This window comes from Hibiscus syriacus, unplaced genomic scaffold (assembly GCF_006381635.1).
Source record: "Hibiscus syriacus cultivar Baekdansim isolate YM2019G1 unplaced genomic scaffold, ASM638163v2 tig00110676_pilon, whole genome shotgun sequence".
In the NCBI taxonomy this organism is placed as follows: Eukaryota; Viridiplantae; Streptophyta; class Magnoliopsida; order Malvales; family Malvaceae; genus Hibiscus; species Hibiscus syriacus.
The window spans coordinates 1,195,841-1,218,486 of NW_024062820.1; the positions used below are offsets into that span (position 1 = coordinate 1,195,841).

At 33.4% G+C, this 22,646-nt stretch overlaps 2 protein-coding genes across 2 annotated transcripts; both read left to right on the plus strand.

The window, feature by feature from the left end:
• The first annotated feature begins 7,650 nt into the window (after positions 1–7,650).
• LOC120137714 (protein RADIALIS-like 3) lies at positions 7,651–9,018 on the plus strand. Its single transcript, XM_039153410.1, has 2 exons — positions 7,651–8,094; positions 8,891–9,018. The coding sequence occupies exon 1, from the start codon at positions 7,839–7,841 to the stop codon at positions 8,088–8,090; it is 252 nt and encodes an 83-aa protein (XP_039009341.1). The 5' UTR covers positions 7,651–7,838; the 3' UTR covers positions 8,091–8,094; positions 8,891–9,018.
• Positions 9,019–16,819: 7,801 nt separating this feature from the next.
• LOC120137892 (U1 small nuclear ribonucleoprotein 70 kDa-like) lies at positions 16,820–22,419 on the plus strand. Its single transcript, XM_039153531.1, has 10 exons — positions 16,820–16,978; positions 17,233–17,347; positions 17,426–17,505; positions 18,366–18,441; positions 18,543–18,607; positions 18,696–18,758; positions 20,058–20,139; positions 20,225–20,375; positions 21,506–21,574; positions 21,758–22,419. Exons 1-10 carry the CDS (start codon positions 16,874–16,876, stop codon positions 22,218–22,220), a joined length of 1,269 nt encoding a protein of 422 aa, XP_039009462.1. The 5' UTR covers positions 16,820–16,873; the 3' UTR covers positions 22,221–22,419.
• The last annotated feature ends 227 nt before the right edge of the window (positions 22,420–22,646 follow it).

A 22,646-nucleotide genomic window follows, 5' to 3' on the forward strand; every position in this document is an offset into this window, starting at 1 on the left:
CCAACCCAAGTCGGTCGAATCACAGCTAAAGTATGATATGGAGGAAAGAAACCGAAACTAGCCTGCGATGCATGATAGTACTCTTCAGTCGCAGATATTGAAGCGGAAGACGATGACAACGACGATTCTTTCTTCTTGGACTTGGACTTGGTGTATGCGGCCTGATGATGTTTCTATTTTGTCCTATCTTCTGATGTCGTGAGATATGGTTTGTCATTTTGTTCGTAAAGCTGAAGACAGTGAGAATTGTCAAAATCTAAGTCCAGCGGTGTAATGTCCTGATGATGGTGGAGCGATAGTTCACGCTGATTTCATAAGTCAATGTAGTAAGCGTGTCGCGCCAACCAATTTTCATCATGTTTCCCACGCATATCGATTATATGGAGCGCGTCCATATCAACCTCCATTTGCGTATGAATTGGTTGGTACGCCGCAAACTGACGCATTACTCTATCAGTCGCGTGCCACTCAATAATCCCTTGGTACAATAACGACGTCACGACACACCATAAGTGAGACCCCTCAAGAAATCACCCTGGTAATACCTGCTGGATCTCCTCATCGACATACGAAAGCCAAGAGAACTGTAAATATTAAATATCAAAGTTAGTATATATAAAGTTAAAAGGATTAAAATAATAATAATTTCGTATGTCATACCACGAATCGACCAGTGATGTCGATCCTCATTCGTATGTCTCGTGCAGTGGCACCCGCCAACTTCGTCTCTGGTATTTTATGACACCATCTAAAATATTTAAAAATAAAAAAATATAAGCAAATAAAAATAAATAAATTTATGAAATTTAAAAAAGTTAAATAAATGAAGTTAAACAATTACCTTCTAACCAGCGGAAACTTGACCGAGGCATCTGTGATTGGCGTAAACAACGAGAAGCGATACAAAGCCCATGACTGTAGCAGTATCAAACGGCCTTCTACATCAGCTTTTTGACCCGACGTTGTAATTGCAGCCTTGTAAAGCTCCATGTAAAGAAAGGCTAGAATCGTCGAGCCCCAACTGGTATTACGGCACACAATGAAGTCTTCCAAAATTCTTAGATATTGAGTGTACACCATATTACCAGATTTATTCGGTAATATTATCCCTCTGATCACTTGGAGAATAAATGCTTGGGAAGCGAAAACAATCTCCGCCTTGATAGACTCGTCTGTGACTCAAAATTCAGACTCCAACCACGTTATCAATACCCGATAGCCCCTCATGACGTTGGATGGTGGCCACTTTCCCAGAACTTGGAAGATCAACGTGGAGGGGCTGTACATGTTCTGCCTCACCACAGGTACTCCATTCACCGGAACACCGAGTTGATAAGTGACGTCTTCCAAAGTAATCATCACTTCACCATTCGAGAAATGGAATTTGCGTGTCTCCGGGCACCAACGTTCGATCAAAGCCTCGATTAACGTCGGGTACACCTTGAAGCCACGAAAAACTATAGCCGGAAATATACCAGATTGATGCAGATATGTCATCATCCGATGATACGGCTCTCTGGTTGTCATCTCCCAACTACAAATATTCCATTCGTCGTCCGACCCGCGTTGGATTGATGAAACATGGGCGTTATCTAGGCGCAACATATATTCTCGGGTTGTCATCTTCAAGATTTTCGCACAACATATGTTTTTTTCAACTTTTTTTGGATTCAAGGTTGGATGAAAAACCAAAACCCCAAACTCCTATTTATAGTCTTCCCCCCAACTGCTAGTTTTTTAAAATTTCAGGCAGAACTCTTCACCTCAAGGTGACGAGTTCCAAGTGATCGTTGCCTCGTCTGCCCGTTGAACAACAACTAGTTTTTTTTTCAATTTTGAATGAACTCGTTACGTCGACGTGACGAGTTTCATCGATTTTTTTAAAATTTTATTTTTTTCTTACAATTTAAAAAAAAAAATATTTTTTAATGGACTCGTCACTTCTGCGTGACGAGTCATTATTAAACCATTAAAATAATGGCTCCCATGGGGCCCACTGAGCGTGGACCATTAAAAATAATATCCTACGGAACTCGTCATGACGAGTTCCGTCTGGACTGTAGCAAATGTCGTATTTTGCTAAATAATGTTTAGGTACGCCCAATACCCTAAATATTTTACCCGCTTGGGATATTGGGCCAAAAACCCATGAACCATGTGTGTGAGGGCCATTAGAGCGACCTGCATTGAGGCCTAATGTTCGCTGCTATCTTGTGTCTGCATAAACCTTGCGACTGACGCAAACCTACTCTAACCCAAACCCTCAACAACCCATCCTTAATCATCCAATGCCAATTCATCCAAGACCTAAATCCTCACTCACAATGGTGTAACCCTACCAATTTGACTTAATTCGACATCCGACCCTAACCACTCTAATTCGTCTAACTTGTGCTCAAACTGCACCGATTTGTTTGACTCATGTCCGAACTATATCAATCTATTCGACTTTTCTAACTCAACCAGATGAATGTCAATTGTTAACTTGCACTAACTTAACATGTTGACTTTTAATTTTTGATCCAACCGTTTCAATGAGTTCTTATAATCATGAAGGTGATCTAGTTTCACATGTGCGTTCATCACCTAAATCAAATCCTTCTTATCTGGTGCATTTGGACTCTACACGATCCACGAGAGTTTCACGTAAAGAGAATTAGAATTTTTAGAATTTAGAATGTTAGTCTTCGATTTAGCGATACATTTATTAATATAGTGATATTTTGGGATCTAGGATTTAGTACTGGGGAACCCAACCTTGTCATTGATCGAGGGAAGCACATTGCACGATAAACTAATAGCTTCTTGCCATCCTAGAGATGAGTTCCTTGTCTAGTGTTAAATATGTATGATGCAATTAAGACTTGTATTGCAAGATATTTGATTTTCTGTTAATTATGTTTGATTTAACTTTATATTGAATCGTCAGTATATGACTGTAATCTGAGTATCTTCTGTTGATTAATTTACGGTCTATGATTATTTGCATGTGCAATTAACAATGTATGCATGTTCTTAGAATATAATAACATGTCATGATCTTATGTGGAAAATTCTTGTATCTTGACACTCCTAAAACTTTCGAAACTCTGATAAGTTAATAACATTCCTAATCTATCGTCATGAAATGTATACACATTATCTTGTTATATCGAGACGTGGGTTTGCCACGAGAAGAATTATATAGGTGATTCTCTATTTCGATGGTTGATAACGTCACACCTTGTTAGACAGTTCTTATATTTTGATAGCTAAATACGTGTGCCTTCATATGGTTCTCCATTAAAGAGAGATAAACCCGCACCTTTTTGTCAGAACTTAACATGTTGACAATTAATGGATGATTAAGTAGTTAGCACCTATTAGCCTACATATCATATTTGATGATTTAATGCATTGACCTTTATGATTTTATTTATATTATTGTATGATATGAATTCATGACTTGTTTGGAGTTTCTTCTATCGTTTCACAATTTAAAGGATTCACTGAGCTTTGTAGTTCACTCTCTTCTTATTCTGTTTTTAGATGTATATTTCTTGGACGCTAGGTTGATTTGATACTCACAAGATTTTCTCTTTTATCATAATTTATTATGTTATAGCTCTTTATCTCCTAAATGTATATGAATTATCAGAAAAACACCCATGACCTAGATCTAACTTAAAAATAAGTTGTTTTACTCTTTTCTGATAGTTTTTTCTGTTCTAGTTAAGGTGTTACAAGCTCAGTTTCTTCAAAAAGAGAGATAAAAAAGGCTGTATCAATTCCAAAAAAAAAAAAAGAAACATATGCAAGCTGCGTCAATGTGTGAATGATAATGAAACATCGGAAGACTGGACCAGGGCCCCGATATCTATTGCAGCTTAATCTTAGGAGGTTCAAAATGCTAATAAAGTCTGCAGGTTCAGAACCGAAGTATAACCCTAGAAGACAGAAACCGCAGGGGGGGGGGGAAAGTACATACGAAATAAGTGGCGGAAAATTTACTGATGCTAGTTAGGACAAACGTCCCATGAATAATCTGTTCAATATCTCAACCAACTGATACAGGCTACATATTCTATCCTACAGTAGAGATAAAATCGATTCAAATTCTATTTTATTATTTAAATTTTTAATCGATTTGAGTTTATGAATTTTGAGTCAAATCGAATTATTCGAGTTTTATAATTATTTATAATATTATTGTATCTTTGTAAGGCAAAAAAGATAAAAACAAGATAACTGGAAAAAATCCTTTGTTCTCTCGATCAGATTCACTTGTCACTAACATATTCCTACACCATCTGTTCTTTTGTTCAAAGATTAATTCCCTAAGCTTGTTTCCATGCTTATGCCAGCTGATGTAGACTAGACGAAAGTAATGGATTTACTTTCTTCACCCTGAAATGTTAAAATTTTACTGCTTGATTGACCCATTAACCAGTTTGTTTAAAAACCAATAAAAGGTGACGGATCTAGAAATTTAAAAATAGAGTTTAAAATTTTTATTTCTCTTTTTCAACAAATTGATTATACAAAATTTTTTATTTTCTTCCCCTCCTCTTAATATATTGAACTATATTTAATAATTTATCTAAAATAACGGAAATGCACAGCCGAGTGAATTCGCCCAGCTAATAAATATATACCACTAATTTTGCTGGAGGTTTAAATATTCTGTTTTTAGTATGGAATCTAACCCCAAGAGAAACATAAAGGCCATCAAGGCACCTTCTATTGACGATTTCTGTCACTTCTTTAAGTAAAATACAAAGCAGCAACCATCAAATGAGAACAATCGCCACTGAGGGAAAACTGGGAATCCTTCTGTGTTTACTTTAGAGGAAATGAGGTGATATGATAAGGATTCCAAATCTTAGCAAGAAGATATAAAACAATACAAGTACATATTCGCTACACATTTATTAAAGCCATTGTAATGAATCATCCAATGATTAGGCCCCAAAAGTACACTTCTTTTATTATATCATGTTTTTGAGAAACAAGCTATACTATGACAATATTGGCTTCCAAAGTGGAAAGGCCAAATTGACGGTGAAGGAGCCAGGGTTATGTGGTGAGAAATTATAGCTAAGCCTAAGTACTGGCATTGAAGTGTGAACCAAGTTAAGACAATCACTTGTACCCCAATTATACTGTAAATTTGAACTCGAAATCATACTGCTATGAAAGGATAGAAAAATTGAATAAAATTTTCCGTACTTCCTTTGCTTGGAAAGCAATTTCTGGATCCAACCACTTGATTAAGGCCAGTCTAGGGGTATTTAATGAGTTGAGTAGTTCGTGAACAGTTTGAACTCGACTCGGTAAAAGCTTGATTCATGTTGACTCAACTCTAATTAAACTTGTCTCAAAATGTTAACAAGTTGAGTCGATCAAAGTCCAACTCAACTCAATAAGTTCGCGAGTAACTCGTTAATTTTTTTATTACTTTTTAGTAGTTATCTTAAAAAGTTATTTTTATTAAAAAAAATCACTAATTTACTAATAGATAATAAAAAATATGATAAATTATTAATCTATTAATTTTATAATAAATAATTAAAAATACTAATTTAATAATTTATATTTATTATTTTACTACAACCAAAAATCAAATCCTAATTATTATTTTAAAATATTTATGAATTATTATTTTGGTGGTTAGACTTTGAATTTGTTTCATACACTCTTTTGATAAATTTTTGTTAAATTTATTAATTTATGTTTATATTAAGTTTTATATAGTAGTAGTAAAATTTACTTATAGTTAAAAAAATTAAATAAAAATTTCGGTGAGTTTAACGAGCAACGCGCTTAACAAGCAACAAATTTTCTTAACAAGCACAAGTCGAACAAAATTTTAATGAGCAACGAGTCGATAAATTTTTTTAACAAGCACGAGTCGAGCAAAATTTTAATGAGTTTAATTAACAACAAGTCGAGTTGAACAACACTTTTTTTTAACGGAACATTGTCTAACTCGCGATCGACTCGCTCGATAAGAACTTTAAGACCAGTCTCTCCAACCACTTGCACAGTAAATCAAGGCTCTCGCTATCTTCAGTTGAGAATCGATATGCCTCACACGGGATGTCTCCAGTACGACAACCTTACTATATGGCTAAGGAAATGAGCTATCCGAAACATTATTATTTTTTAACATTTCCGGTAAGACGCTACCTAAAATATTATTTTTTTACTGAAAATGTTAATATTGAACGCTACTTAAAATGTTTAACATTTTCGGTAAAACGTTACCTAAAACATTATTTTTTCTACCGAAAATGTTAATATTAGGTTCTATCGAAAATAATATTTTCGTTAAAAAATAATATTTTAGATAACGTTTTACTAAAAATATTTAAAAATAATAATATTTTCGATAAGAATTATTTTAACCGTATATTAAAAATGGCGTGAAACTACCCTCCTCACACTCCAAACAATAATTTACACAATTCAGTGAATAATGGTAAGTGGAAGAGTCAAAGGTCATAATCTGTCGACAGATTGCAAAAGACGAAAATGATAAGATTCATCATCGCGATCTCCCAAGATTTGGTAGCAGTCCAGTAGGAGGCCCACACTTTGACAAACTATTCGTAAGTATCTAGCCCTATCGACCTTTGTAATTTTATGTATTACATGAAGCAAGCAGAATTATAAAATTTGAGTGTTGGGTAAATAGATTAATATTTGATCTACTGATGATGTATAATTTTATGTTGGTTTATTTCATCATCATTGAGGTAATTATACCGTAGCGATTTATCTGTCAAGCTTGCAAAGGGGTTAAACATTTTGCAGTATCGCAATGTTTGCCATAAAGATACAGAAACTGTGCAGCTTGCAGTTTATACATTTTTAACAGATGGTTAACTGGCTGACCAAAACAAAGAAATATGATATTTTGAAGCTATTTTTACGGCTTCAATGGTCATGAGAATTCCACAGAAATTCCTCTTTCTGTTGGCTGGTGATGACCCAATGGACCTATTTCTTATTTCATTTTAAGGAACTGCATACGGCTTGGTTAAGTGTTTGCACTTAACTGAGAGCTGAGTACATAGACCATTAATTAACACTCAACAGCTGCAGCCTTGTAATTTTAATTGGAAACTCCAAACAATAATCTTATGAGCACAAACTCATGGAACAATGCCAATCAGTTGTATGTTTCTGAAATCCACTTAGAGCCTAACTAAGAGTGTAAAAAATTCTTCAGACATAGGAAAAAACTATAAGGTGCTAGAACCAGAGTTTCATTAACCTTTCAATTATTCTAATGGTCACTTTCATAATAGAGAAAGTGGACTAAATTATCTTTAGCTGACAAACAACAGGTTAGTTTAATTGATGCATCATTAGAACACAACACAGGATGATGAGTTTGCTCTAGCTAATAGTTATCTACATCTGATATTTGTTTTCACTGACTGTGCATATGAAAGAAAATTCCACTTGCCTCTGACCTAATCAAAGAATACGTACGGTTTGATTTTTCAAAAAGTATAGATTGTTATTTGATATTGATTCTTCTCTTCTTGTTCCATGTGCTGCTACATCTTGTGGTTCCTATATGGAGACGGGTCACTATACCCTTTTGGAGGATATATTCACCCCACTTTTTCCTCCTGCTTATAAGGAGCTCCTTTCATGATATCCCCCCATACCACTCCTTAGCTTCAAGCAATCTTCCATTGAGAGAAACAAGCCATCATTTCTACACCTTGGTTTTCACATTCAGGCACCACATAGTTCTAATTTTCACCTTTTCAGCCCCATCATTCGATAGAGCTTATTCATAAATCCTCCGTTATCAGTTGTTTGTTATACTAAGAACTTCACCTATGGCGTCTAATTCTCTCACTTCGTGGCGTAGCTCTAGCTCCTCCTGGACAGCGAAGGAAAACAAAATGTTCGAGAAGGCTCTGGCTAAATACAACCAAGACACTCCTGATCGCTGGCACAACATTGCTAAGGCTGTGGGTGGAAAGTCAGCAGAGGAAGTCAAGCAGCACTATGAGATCTTAGTCAGGGATCTCAAAGACATTGAATCTGGCCGGTACCCTTATCCATATCCAAGTGGGAGCAGCAACTAAAGCAGTGAGTTTTATACTAAACCAAATATATCCTAACATTTACAGCACTATTCAATTGTCAAGTTTTGCTAGTTATCTACACACACTACAGATAACAAAGAATGAAGGACAGTTTAATATGCATGAATCAATATCAAAGGACAGTTTAACAAGTGATTCTCAGAATTAACATAGATGACATATCCATGACGTCCTTTTCCTTCCTGCTCCACACAGACGCACTTGGAAGTTGGATCATACATTGCCATACGCCTCAAGTCCTTAAACATTGAAAACTGAACTACCCAAGTGGGTTCATAAGAAATCCAGAAAAGTGGGAGTCTTCAAGTGTCCCTTTTTCTCTGTGATCCATCAGCTCTTTCTTTCTTTTTCTTACTGAGCACTGATTGGGCAACCGTACAGGTCAACCAACAACTTATAAAGATCATTTATATGTATTTAGTGTTCTTATTGACAAGACTCCTTGGAATTAATCGTCTCCAGCCTAACCAAGCCCACATGAGATCCTATCTTTCCAGTAGTTTAGTCTTTTCGATAACATGTCAATGGTACTATGCACTGCCGGCCCAAACAAATCACATGTTAGAATATGAAAATCACAAGCCCGGGTCAATATTTTCTGCATCTGTCTTTAAACAGGAGAGAAAAATTGCTTCCCAAACCTATATGGAACCACTGGCTGCATGCTTAAAAATCGTGTTGCTATCAGACTTTTTAGATTTTTTTCAAGGTTTCCACTTAGGCATATAAAATCAATAAATTCCTTTTCCAGAAACTAACTTATCCTACTTGTCTTTCAGGTCTGCTGAAGGATCAAAAAACACAATGAAATATTATATATATATATATATGCAGTCGGGCATCCATAGATCTAAGTTGCTACTGGCTTTTTTATTATTATCTGTTTGTACGTTCATCTGACCTTTATTGAGCTAAATTAAATACTATGTTTGATAATATAAATTTAGAGATTTATCTTTAGATTTCACCCGTTATATAGTTTTCTTTTGTTACCAGATATTATTGATTTAAAAAGCCAGCCTCTGGTTACGACTTCTGAGTTTAAATCAGAAAAATAAGCAGAAAATAGTCGAAAGACTAAATAGTAAATACAAATTCAAAGGAAGCAGGTTAGGTGATAGTTGAGGAGAGAAGAACCTGGTTAACTTATGGAAAAGGGAAAGAACAATCCAATCGAGAATCCTTCCATCTTGAAAATAAGCTAAAATAAAGAGGAAAATATCAATGAAAAATCACTCTAAGTAAATACTCACTTGAAAAGATACAGCAACAGTTCAGAAATAATTGCATATTTCACGAAATAAAGTCTCCAACTCCGATCTGTTCATAGATAAGACAATTTCAAGAAATAAAATGTGCAACTCCGATCTGATCATAATAGATACCAATGATTTCGATCATACCTAAAGCGACCGGATTTCCGTCATGAATTTAAAGAGAAACGGAAGCACGGCAAGACAGAATAATTGACATTTTAACGAATGAAAATTTTGCGCGGGGAAAAGGATCATCGGAATTCGAGACGTTTGGTCTTGTTGCGTGAACTAATTTCCCCCAAGTTTTCTTTTATTGTTTTTACATAATAGAATTCAACTTAGGTTCAACGATTTTGGTAATTTTCTTGTAAACTTACTAAAATGTTTCCTTTTTTATTTTTATATAAAAATGCGAGTTTTATTGAAAAGAAAAAATATCTAAAATTATAACGAAAGTTTACAATTATAATTATAAACTAAACACATAATTGGACATTTTTTAAATTTATTGACACAAAAAACTAGTCACTAAAGAGCATACATGAACCATAGAAAGGAAATGTTAAAATTCTAATCAAAACTCGAACAAAAGATATATATGAATGAACCTGATCGCATCGACAAACGAACCACAAAAAAGTATCAAACTATTGAAAGACTACTGACAAACCGCAAATCAGAATGAAGCGACGTGAGAAAACTATCCACAAATGTAAAACCACGTATCAAAATTCAATCTGAAAATCCATAGAAGGGAATATCAGCTTAATAACAAATAAACACCACTTTGGTCATTCGAGACGATGTCAAATTCAACCCTGAAAAAAGTAAACGAAAATAACGGTCAAAAGATCGATAACGTACCCAAAGACAGAAGAAAATGTGTCATAAAGACATAAAAAAAGTTTCACAAAATCAAATATTTTAAAAACTAAAAATTGAAAGAGAAATCTAGATCTAATATAAAAATGTAAAAGAAAAATAAGAAATATAGGCAGTCGAGAAGAAGTAAAGGAACAAATTATTGAAGAGTAAAATATAATTAAAACCCATTAAATAACCTCAGTAAAATAAAATATTATTTTCTTCTCTCCAACTTTTTATTTTTATTTTTTGAGTTAATTATATTATATATCTCTAAACTATACCACTCATTTTAAACTAATCCTTAAATTTATACATTAAAAAAGAAAAAAAAATAAAAACCCAAAAAGAAATTAAATGGTGGATGTGCAATATCAAACACTCGCACTTAAAATCGCAAAAATTTAACGGTGAACTTAGGTTACATTATGAAAAAAAAAATCATTGTTTATACGACATAAATCTTGATTTTTACCCCTTGTAATATCCTTCAACTGTTCCACGTGTTAAATTAATGTGTTTGTTACTGCATTACCGTTTTCTATCAGTTTGGTCAGTAATTGTGCATCAACTTTTTTTTTTGTGAGGCTTGGTTTGTTCCAAGTGTGAAAATAAACGATCATGCAGGAGGGAAGTGGAACAAGTTTTGTAGTTGAAAACTGATATTAAGGGGCTGTTTGTTTACTTCAGAATGATTAAGCGCTGAATGATTCAAATGCTGAATAATTCAAAAGCTCTGAATGGTTTGACTCTGAATGTGACATGTTGTTTGATAACTGACTCTGAATGATTCAGAATGTACTTCTGTGTTGAATCATTCAGAACTGTTTTGTTGAATCAATTAACACTAAATCATTCAGAAGTATGAAACAAACGCACTGAATACTGAACGGCTAAAAACAAGAACTGATATTAAGTCTTTTCTATTTTGCATGGCCATTGCCGAGTGTATATATGAAAGATTTCGTTGATTTTATAACGTGAAGATTGGGTTGAATTTACACATGCATGCCATCCTCGCATTATTCATCGTGATATTAAATCAGCTAATATTTTGCTTGACCACAACTTTGAAGCCAAGGTATCATCTCTTAAAATTGAACCGGAGTTTTAGTACACATTCCCTCACCGGTTCGCACACGGTTTGTCTTTTTTGTTGTAGGCAGCTGATTTTGGATTGGCTAAGTTTAGAGGTGCACAAAAAATTCGAATATCCGATTTTGCGTAAAAAATATTCGAAATCAGATTTGGGAAAAATCGGTTTTTTTAAACCGGATCGGATATTTTAAAACCGGATAGTATAACCGGTTTGGGAAAATTTTGAACGACCGGATTTTTTACTGGATTAAAAACCGGTTTGAAAAAAAGCGGATAAAAAACTAATTTTTTATCCCGAAAAAAATCCGGTATGAGGTTTAAAAAATTGGATGACCGGATTTTTTACCGGATTAAAATCGGTTACACCGGTTACATCATCCAGCCCTCCAAACCGGTTATGATCCGAACCGATTTTTTTATAAACCGATTTTTTGGCTTGGTGAAAAAACCGAATCAGATTTAAATCCGGCTATGTGCATCTCTAGCTAAGTTGTCTGAAGATAACCACACCCATGTCTCAACTCTTGTGATGGGAACATTCGGGTAACAGTGAAAAGCAAACAATTGTATATAGTTTGCTTAAAGAAATTTGAGACCAAAAGGCTTATCATACACTATCTTTAGTTTCCAAATAAGGCTCATTAACCAGTATGAGAAAATCACAGAGAAATGGTGTGTTACCGTTAGAGTTATTCTTTGAAAACAGTCTCGACCACACTTGACTCGAGGGCTCGAGGATGGCGACCTAGGTCCACTGATTGATCCACGTTTGAACAACAACCATGAAGAAATGAAACGCATGATAGCCTGTGCTGCTGCCAGCATCAGACATTCAGCTCGAAAGCGCCCCAAAACGAGTCAGGTTTGCAATGATCTCCCCTAACTCCCTTCTTTCTCCTGTTAATTTATATGCATGATATCAAAAAAAAATCCAAAGCTTTTAATAATTGATGTATTCTTTTTTTGGAGTATTTTTATCTTGAACATTTTTTTAATAAAAAGATTCTTCCTTGAAGAGAAACAGTTAATCAATAACTGGTTAATCCTCTAAAGTAGTAACAACTTTTTGTCTTAAAATAAAACGTTGATGAGATAAAATGCTCTAAAAAAATAAAGGCCAAATCGACTATTTAATCAAATATTATAGATCTTTTTACCTTAAAATAAAAGGTTGTGAGACTAAAATACTCTAAAAAATAAAAACCAAAGTGAAGTGAGTGAAGTGACAGATGTAAATGTTGTCCAAAGTGGACGTATGCTCATCCTGAAATTCGAATTTTTATGTTAAGTGTTCATTTTACAGAGGATGTCTATCATAAATTTTATTTGTGGTCACCTCAAATGAAAAAAAAATTATGTTATTAATATATATGCTCACACTAAAAATATTTTAGATTCATTACACTAAAGTGATTATTTAATCAAACATCAATAGCATCTCATATATATATATATATATATATATATATTTGACATAATAGCTAATTTGACATAATAGCTAATTTATACTTGTGAAATGGTTTTGGATTTTCGGATTCGAATCAAAATTAACCGGTCTCTTTATTATATGATATTATATGTTATTGTGGGAAGCAGATTGTTCGAACCCTAGAAGGAAACTCTTCATTGGATGACCTGAACGAGGGTGTAAAGCCAGGCTATAGCACAGTGTATTCTTCTTATGGGGAGACCACAGATTACAGCAAAAGTTCATACGAAGCTGACATGAAGAAGTTCAGAGAATTAGCATTATCAAGCCAAGATATGAATGAGAGCACCACTTACCAATAGAGAGAGTTAAACCCGAAGCGCGCTGCTCAAGAGGGATATGCGCTTCATCGCCTTCTATAAAAGCACAACACTGATCCTTTAGATTAATAACATAGTGGCGTAATTGAGTTGGGTTTCTCCCATGTATTCTTTGAAAGTGATTCCAGTGGTTAACCAATTATTAAACCATGAGTCTGATTTGTCTTTACTTTGTTTCACGTTGACTGAAGCTCGACAGATGTTTGACTCTCATCTAAACACAATGTTCACTCGATCCATCGGTTTGTAAATAAAGCTTCTCTCAGATTGGCCAACCTTGCATCGACATCCTTAGAATCTGTTTCTTTTCAATATGCATGATTACCCTTTGTGTTTAACTGATATTGTTGTAAAAGACGCTATGTTTGGTTAATGGTTTTGAACATTTGTTTTTCTTTTTATTAAGTCTAGAAAGAGTTTTTAACGAGATCCGTTCTAAATTATAAAAAGAAGTATGTGTTTTTTCCTATTATTTAAAAATTATGTTATAACCTTTATATTATTAATTTATTACATTATGATCGATTGCTCATCTATGTATGTATATATATATATATATATATATATATATATATTTAACTCTTATTCAATGGGTAAAGAAATAATAATATGTCATGTTCAAAAAATGATCTATGTTTTAATGTGACACGTTAAAAAGAAATGTATAGAAAGTTGGCACGTACTACTTAGGTTACTTTTTCTTGAATGATATTTTTTTTATTTTTTATTTTGATCATGTAAACATGGAAAATATTATCCAAGAAAAAATATAATAATATGTAAGTTAAAAAGTACTTTAAAACTATGATTTTTAAAAGGTGTGTTAAGTTTTAACGTAACACACTTTTTTTTTCAAAAGAATGTCATTTTGATCGATAATATTATTACGTATCATATTCAGATAAAAATTTACAAATTTATTATTTTAATAAATTAACGTTAATAATGTGATATTTTGAAATCCTATCACATGAAATAATATTGAAGTATTATATCATAGAATAAATTAAGGGTCAGATTGACAAGACTTTTGAAAAATGATTTTCAAAAATGACGTAAAAATAACTTTTAAAAGTGTTGTCTAAAAGTGCGGTTTAAAATTTAATTATTTGTGATTGATGTTAAAAAGTGAGTTTGAAAATATAAAATGTGCATTATATATATTATGTTGTAAATTAAAAATATATATTTTAAATTATATTTGCACTTATTAATACTATGATATATAAAATATATCAACTTAAACTATAATAACAATATAAAAAATATTTTAATATAACTCATTAATAATATTTTTATAAATTAAATATTTTATGAAGGCAAAACATATTATAAATACTTTTCACATGTGGATATAAAATTAGTAAGAAATAAAAATTTCAATACTTATTTGACAAAAAGAATATTACCAAATAATACATTAATGCTTGCAAAATAAAGTGAATTTATAATACCAAAAGCTATGGTATCTCTTATTAATTCCATTTCATAACGAGATGGGATGTTTAATTATTCCAATTCAGCTACAATCACTCATTTAAAATTTAAAATAACATAATTTAAGTAATATATTTATCATTTTAACCATTCAAAAATTATATATATATATACCAATTTAAACTATAATAAAAATAAAAAATATATAAATAAAAAATAATTATAATAAAAATATATTTTATAATAAGTCACCATTAATATTTTAATATATAAACCATGAATTTTATTTAATTAAAATAAATTATTAAGTAATAAATTATTTTTAAGGATGTTATTATTAAATTATCAAAATAAAATGTAAATACATAATTGAGTGGAACTCATGCATTAGTAAGGGTAAAATTATAATTTGCTTCCACACGCAAAGTTAAAAATAAAAAAGTTTTAAATCTACCTTTTGCAGTTGGTTTTAACATTTTTTTCATTTTTTACCTAATTGACATTGATTTTACGGTCAAAACAAACTTTTTAGTTAAAAATATTTTTAGAAAGCCACACCAAACGATCCTAAAATTGAGAAAAATTAACAAGTTTAAAACTAACGTGGATAAAAAAACAAGGATTAAACTGAAAAAATGTTACAATTTTGGTGATTAAAAGTTATTTTGTCCTAATAAAATTATTTAATGAATGCTTCTTTTCATTTAACGTAAACTACACGTTTAGTACCCTAATTATCATTTCTGTTCTATTTTAGTCACTCAATTATTTTTTTCAAATCATATCTACGTTACGGTTTGGTTTCATTTTGGTTACTTGCTATTAAAAAATTAACATAACCGATGAGTGAAAAATTTTAATTTTTCTGAATGATGATGTGTCATTACCTTATGGTAATACATCTACATCACCATTAATTTTTCAGATAGCTTACACGCTTACTCACCGAACTTTACTCTCTCTCATATTTCACTCACCGTGCTTTCAATTTTTTCAATTTACTCACTGAACTTCAGACATTGAACTTTTTTTGTTACTCTTCCATTAAATAATTAACGGCGTTATGACGTGGCAACTTGTACTAAAATGACGTAGTTTTGAATCTTCGAAAAACTAAAATTTAGATCAAAACGACGTCATTTTGGTATAAATAAAAAATTAAATTTCTTTTATTTTTTTTTCATTTTATGTCTTTCTCTTTCTCTTCCACCTCCACCCCTCCTCTATCTCCAAATCACACCATTTACCCCATTTCTGTCTTCAACATGAACAACCCCAAATTTCGATCATCACGCCACCGTCCCTTCACCGTTGCGTTTCTTATTATCGTGTGGAATGGTTGTTCGACCACCGCATTAAAAAAATCAAAGGTAAAACTTTCAACCTTTTTGCTTTCTTTTGCTTTTCTCTCTTTTTTGTTTATTTCTGATTTCCTCTCTCTTTTTTTACTGCTCACCATCACCATTTCACATTGTCGTCGGCCATCATGAAGGCTAAACGATAGAGGGGCAAACGTTCATTCCCTTTTCTATTTGTTTTTTTTTTGGGAATGTTTGTTGTGCTTTAGTGTATGATTTTCGAATTTAGTGACTGAGTTTGTTGTGTTTTTTATGTTGATAAAGATCTTAATGTTAAAAAATTATGTGTGGGAGATAGTGACTCTATTGTGTTTTTGATGCTTGTTGTATTTTGGAGATTCTGTCGGAAAATAGAAACAATGGGTTCGATTGGGAGATAGTGATGGTAATAATACAGTTTAGGGGTCTATGGAAGCTTGATTAGGACGATGGTGGATCTAAAAGGGGCGGTTAAAATGGTGGTCGGAAGAGGATCTGAGGGTGGGGTGGGGTGGGAGTGAGGGAGGGAGGGATGTTTAAGTTTTTTATTTATTTAAATATTACACATCATATTTTAATATTAATTAAAATATACATAATCATTATATATTAATAAAAAAATACCATGTCATCTTATTGTTACGAAGTAAATGATCAAATGATAAAAAAAGTTCAATATCTAAAATTCAGTGAATAAATTGAAAAAAAATAAAAGTAAAATGAGTAAAATAGGAGAGATGTAAAGTTTAGTGTTTAAGCGTGTAATTTACCCTAATTTTTAAAACAAAAAATGTGATTTTAAAACAAAAAATAATTGGGTAGCCAAAATTAAATAAATGTGATAATTTTGGTACTAAACGCATAATTTATCCTGTCGTTTATATATCTAAACCATTAACATCCAAATCCTTCTATTTGTTTCGGGAATGAGACTCTAAGTCTCCTCTGATCTTTCTTCAACATGGGAGATTACAACGATGCCTTCATGCGCAACCAAAACGTCGCCGCCGTTCAGGCCCGCGTTAAACCCCCTCAGAACCGCGCCAATGTTCAACAGCTCAAGCTGGTTCGTCGATTTAGGGTTTTTTTAAGAGTCTGATCCGATTACTTTTAATCTCGACTTGTTAGCTTAGTATTATTGTAGATTCTTATCTTTCTGTTCGTTACTTTCTATTTTGTTACTTTTTTTTGGGTGAATTTAGTTTTATTTTTGTTTTTCGAATTGATGATTTGCTGTGATTTTCGACATATTAGATGCGGATAACAAATCTATTTATTGTGGAGTAAAAATGATTAAATAGGAATTTGTTTACGTTGCAGATTGGGCAAAGTCATCCTACTGGTTTAACGGCCAATCTCTTGAGGCTCTTTGAACCACGGCTTCCGTTGGAGTTTAAACCTCCTCCTGAGAAAAGAAAATGTCCTCCGTACACAGGTCTTTGTCATGTATTTGGTGTTTGAATTTGAAATATTTTAATTTATTGATTTGTTTTGTTTCGTTTGGCTTTGTTAGGGATGGCACAGTTCGTGAGCAACTTTGCTGACCCAGGAGATCCTGAATATGCTCCGCCTGTTCAGGAAGCAGAAACACCTGTAATATACTTGTTCTTGAGTTGAAGTTATTGCGTTTTTGTTTCTGTGAAATGTTTTGCTTGATTAAGTTGTTTTTGGTACTGATTCTTATGTTTTCTTCTGTGGTTTTGTTGAATTTGGAATTTTTTGGATTAATATGATATGCCACTGAGATCACTTATTTATTTTTCTCCTGTTTGGATCTGAGCTACCCTTATTTTGGGATCTCTTTTGCTATGTTTCTTATATTTTTGTTCGAACCTGCATTGTTAGAGCTCTGCACTATTCAGTGAAAACCGGATTAACTTATCAAAACCGAAATTAATTCGGCTATTCAGTCGGTTATCGATTATGATTTGAAGTATTTTTTTATTGATTAATTCAAATTTTCATTGAAAATAATAAAATTGGTCAAATGACCCAAAATATGTAGAACGTTATATTTTTAATCTTTGTTGGATGTTTTAAGCTCTATGTTCTTAAAAAATTAAACTTATTGTTTATGCACCTTTTACTTTTTCTTGCCATTTTAATATTTTTTTTATGTTGATGCTTTTTTGAACTATGAAAAATTAAGATATTTAAGATGTATTTCCAACTTAGCCGACTGAATTATTAACTGAAATATTTTAGCTGCTTAAAGTTTTATTTTGAATAATTTGGAATGGTAACCAGAAATAAAATTGAAAATTTGGTTAATTTAATTCAGTTATTGTTTTATACTGACTAACCGAGTGAACATTCCTAGACTTTAGTACTATTAATTGGTCAAACCCGTGTCTGTTGTGAAAAAAAATTATGTTGGCGTTATGTCTTAATTTTGAAGGAAGAGGTTTTAACTTATTGTTATATTTTTTAATGATATTCTTTTCTTGGTCTAGGCACAACGAAAAGCAAGAATTCATAAGTTGCGATTAGAGAAGGGTATGGAGAAGGCTGATGAGGAGTTAAAAAACTGTAAAGTCTCAATTTCTTTGTTGCTTATTGGTGATAGATGAATTTGTTTAATGCTAGTATAATGATTTTTACTCTTTTTTTTTTATTCGTCTTTTATGCAGACGATCCAAATAATGACCCCAACATTGCAGGTGATCCATACAAGACATTGTTTGTTGCTAGACTTGTAAGTGAAATTATCTAGTTTTGTATCAAATTTCATCTTTCAATTATTCCTGCTGTAGTAAGTTACTTGCTTGTATTATTTGTTGCAGAATTATGAGACATCTGAGAGTAGAATTAAAAGGGAGTTTGAGTCTTATGGGCCGATTAAGCGGGTAGGTATTTTTGAGCACCCTCATGCGGGTTTGGTAAGAGGTTATGCGGCTGCTTTATCCTTTCTGTTTCCTTATCAAAATATTTTAGTTTCATGATATAAATTTTAATGCTTAAAAAGTTTTTCATTTCCAGTATTTTCAAAGCGAGCTATATTTTGTGTAAATACTGAAGTTTCTGATGTAAATACATATTTGCTTAAGCTGCTAAACACAAATTCTTTAAATGTTTGCATAAACTTGGTATGCTGTAATTTGTCACTATCACAAGATTCTATCTTTTGATGGTATTCTTTCAAATTGCAAGTTGCAACTTATGGCGCAAGTTCTCATTTGCATCTCTGAGTATGCTGAGCTTCTGCCTGTTTTGTATGCTGATTGAGAAGCACTTAGTGTTCTATTAATCATGAAGGGGTTTTTTAACGAGGCCTACATTCCTATCAAAAAAAAAAGTTGTCAAAAGTAAAACAGGTATCATTGGTAAGGGTGATTTGTATGTTTCATTTGACCCTTTTATAAGTTGCTCGACTATGGTAGGACGTAGAAATCATCGCCAGAAATAGGTGATCTTTCCACTCTTTAGGTATTGTTCCGCCATTAAGAAGCTTCTATAAAAGGTATCCCTGGTAAGGGGCTGAGATTATATTGTTTCTCGTTCCCAAATATTTTTACAATCCTATTCCAAAGTGCTGCCTCATTCCTGCAAAGCTAAGCTGAAAAACTATGTTGAGCAGTTGTGCATTGTGCCTTTTGGCCTTTATTTTGAAGCAACAAAAGGTGGCTGGCATCTGTTATTTTTCGTGCTCTGGGTAAAAAAATAGGAGTACCAGCATCTCTTCCTTTTGTTATTTAAGTTTTTAGCCCATTCTTTTCCTGCTAATATAAGCTTTACTTTTGGCTTTTAAAGGCTATCAAAAACATATCAGCAGTTGAGAAGGTGTTCTGGTATTTTCTAGTTTATACCTGGTTCATATTTTTTAAAAATATTTCCTGGTAAGGGGAGTTTAGTTTGTTCAACAATTGGTAAATTTGCCATGATACACCGGTTTATCTGCAACTCTGGCAAATGGTGGTCAGCATCTGACAATGGCAGCCCTATGATTAAAAGGTGAGCACGGCTTATGAGGCATATTGCCTGCCTGCCGTGCCATTTAGGAATTTACTATTTCCAACATTTTTGTAGTGCTAGAACTTAGTTGTGGAGATCAAGCATTAGCAATTATAATTATCTGATTCCCACGAGAAGTTTTTTCTTCTGTACTTTACTTTCAACTGTGTTAATAATTTCTTTGTTGTGACCAGGTTACGTTGGTTACTGATAAATCCACAAATAAACCAAGAGGCTATGCTTTCATCGAGTACATGCATACTCGGGATATGAAAGGTTTGCTGTGATTTGATTATCTTTTTTTTTTTGAGCTTGCAAACTTTGAGAGCATTGTTAATATATGTTTTCGAACATCTCGCAGCTGCTTATAAACAAGCTGATGGGAGGAAGATTGATGGCAGAAGGGTTATTGTGGATGTTGAGCGTGGTAGGACAGTCCCAAATTGGCGCCCTCGCAGGCTAGGTGGTGGACTTGGAACAACCAGGATTGGAGGTGAAGATGTTACTCAAAGGTACTTTTGTGGTGGCTATGCATCGTATTGTAATGCTGATGCATAAATCTTGGTATAATTGCATAAACATGACCACCTTTAATTCATGTGCTTCCAGAGAGATTAGCTAAAATCCAATACTTTTGCTTGGTTGATGTTCTCATATAACTTGAAGTTCACTATTACTATGCTTGGACTTCTGTTATTTTCTGGAGATTAAATGCTATTAGGGGTGAGCAAAACTTGACTCAACTTTAAAACTTGTTCTTTTTTACATGACTCGAAAAAACTCGAATTTACTCGACTTGTAATTTTATAAACTCGACTCGAAAAAAATTCAAATTTGAGTCAAGTTATATAATAGAACTCGAATAACTTGAAATTTATTTTTTTTGATAAGAATGACAGGCCTCCTTAAAAACCTCCTTCTTGATCAAAGAAGGAGGAAAAGAGTGCCTTAGAAACTTTATTACTCCTCCGAAATTACATAAGATTTAACGTAGACACCATACTGAAAAAACACAACAGACTAAGCTACTCAACATAACCGAAAACCTAAACTCAAACGATAAAACGCACTGGAAACGACTAAACGATAACTTGAAATTTATAGAAATTAGTGGATTGATTTTCAAGTTTGAGTTGAGTCTCTTAATTTTGTATAAAATTAGCTGACCCTATTCCCATATGTAATGGGATAAGGGGGAGGTAGGGTAGTAGGCTGCCCTCAACACTAGGTTGAGAGCAACTTCCGTGGAAGACCTCCAGCAATTATGAATTGCCCACCGTGGGACTCGATCCCACCTCCAGCAATTTTGTATGATATATCTATATCACATATGAAAAAAAATATATATGCATTGTATACGGTTATAGAAAGCCGTTTAAATTAGAATAAAACAGTATCATAATATTATAAATATTTACAATTAAATTTAGACAGAAACTCAAACAACTAACTCGAGAAAATTTCAAATAACGTTTGAGTTATAAAATAGGTCAACTCGAATAACTCGGAAATTTTTTATTTGACTCAACTCAATCGAACTCTCACCCATAAATGCTATGTTTGATTTGTTGTTTTTTGGAGACTAAATGCTATCTTCGATTTGTTATTTTCTGGAAATTTAATGCTATCATTTGCTACTCAGGGAACAAATGCAATCAGTACCATCCCGTTCTGAGGAGCCAAGGACACGAGAGGATCAACATGGTGACCGGTAAGATTTAGCTTTGTTCCACCATTTTCTATCTTTACCATCTCTGGATAATTTAAAGGTGTACTGGCTAAATTTCAGCATAAATGTCTGCCTGGCAACATTTTCTAGGCTTTTGTGATCTGTGTCACCAATCAGAATTATACTATAAATTTATAATTATTTGTTTTATCTTGGAAATCTTAGGGACAGGGAAAAATTGCGTGATAGAGGAAGGGAACGGAATAGGGAGCGTGAAAAGTCTCGTGAGCGCTCCCGTGACAGACCAAGGGATCGAGATAGAGAGGATAGACACCATAGAGATCGCGAAAGAACTAGAGACAAAGAGAGGGATAGAGAGAGGGACCGTGGTCGTGATCGTGAACGAGGCCGGGATCGTGGTCGTGACTATGAGCGTGACAGAGAAAGAAATCCTGAGAGGGATAGGGACAGGGATTATGATGTCGATGACTATGACTGTAGCCGTGACCGTGGGCGTTCTAGGGATAGGGAATCTGACTATGACCGCGTTGAGTCCAAACATGAGAGAGACCGGCACAGTGAGAGGGATTATGATCATGGCGAGCCAGATGAGGATCGTGGGTGGTATGAACAGCATGATCATGGGCATAGGCGTTCGAACCTAGATGACCCACACTATGAAATCTAATATCATCATCGAGGTAGAGAACATGATTTGGATGCCCGTGGTGATCGTTATGATCAGTATACTGACCGTGACCGTGATTCTTATGATGGGGTGGATGAAGATGATTACAGGTGATTCCGATGGAAAGACAGAAATCTAGTACTTGAAATTGAGTCGCTCCTTTCTCTTGCCATTGCACCTGCTTTAGTTTAGATCTCAACCAAACAATTTCCAATTTGGTATCTATTTTGACGTTGCTTCCCAGAGTTAAGGAGTGTCTCCTTTGTAGTTTAACCTTGTTTTTATTTGAAGTTTTCTCTAGACATGCGTTGTTGGTTTAGTTCTATCCGACAGGCCGATATTCTGTTTGTAGTTTTGTTTAAGATGCTTGAATTGAGTAATTAATGTGATTGTATTGTTGTCGTTTTGGTCCAAGTACTCTTATTT

What these genes read in the sequence shown, in the direction of transcription:
- LOC120137714 (XM_039153410.1), top strand. Translation starts at nt 7,839, where the DNA reads ATGGCGTCTAATTCTCTCACTTCGTGGCGTAGCTCTAGCTCCTCCTGG.
- LOC120137892 (XM_039153531.1), top strand. Translation starts at nt 16,874, where the DNA reads ATGGGAGATTACAACGATGCCTTCATGCGCAACCAAAACGTCGCCGCC. An exon ending in ATGTTCAACAGCTCAAGCTG is followed by an intron (nt 16,979 to 17,232) that starts GTTCGTCGATTT and finishes TTTACGTTGCAG; the next exon opens with ATTGGGCAAAGTCATCCTAC. An exon ending in GAGGATCAACATGGTGACCG is followed by an intron (nt 21,575 to 21,757) that starts GTAAGATTTAGC and finishes TGGAAATCTTAG; the next exon opens with GGACAGGGAAAAATTGCGTG.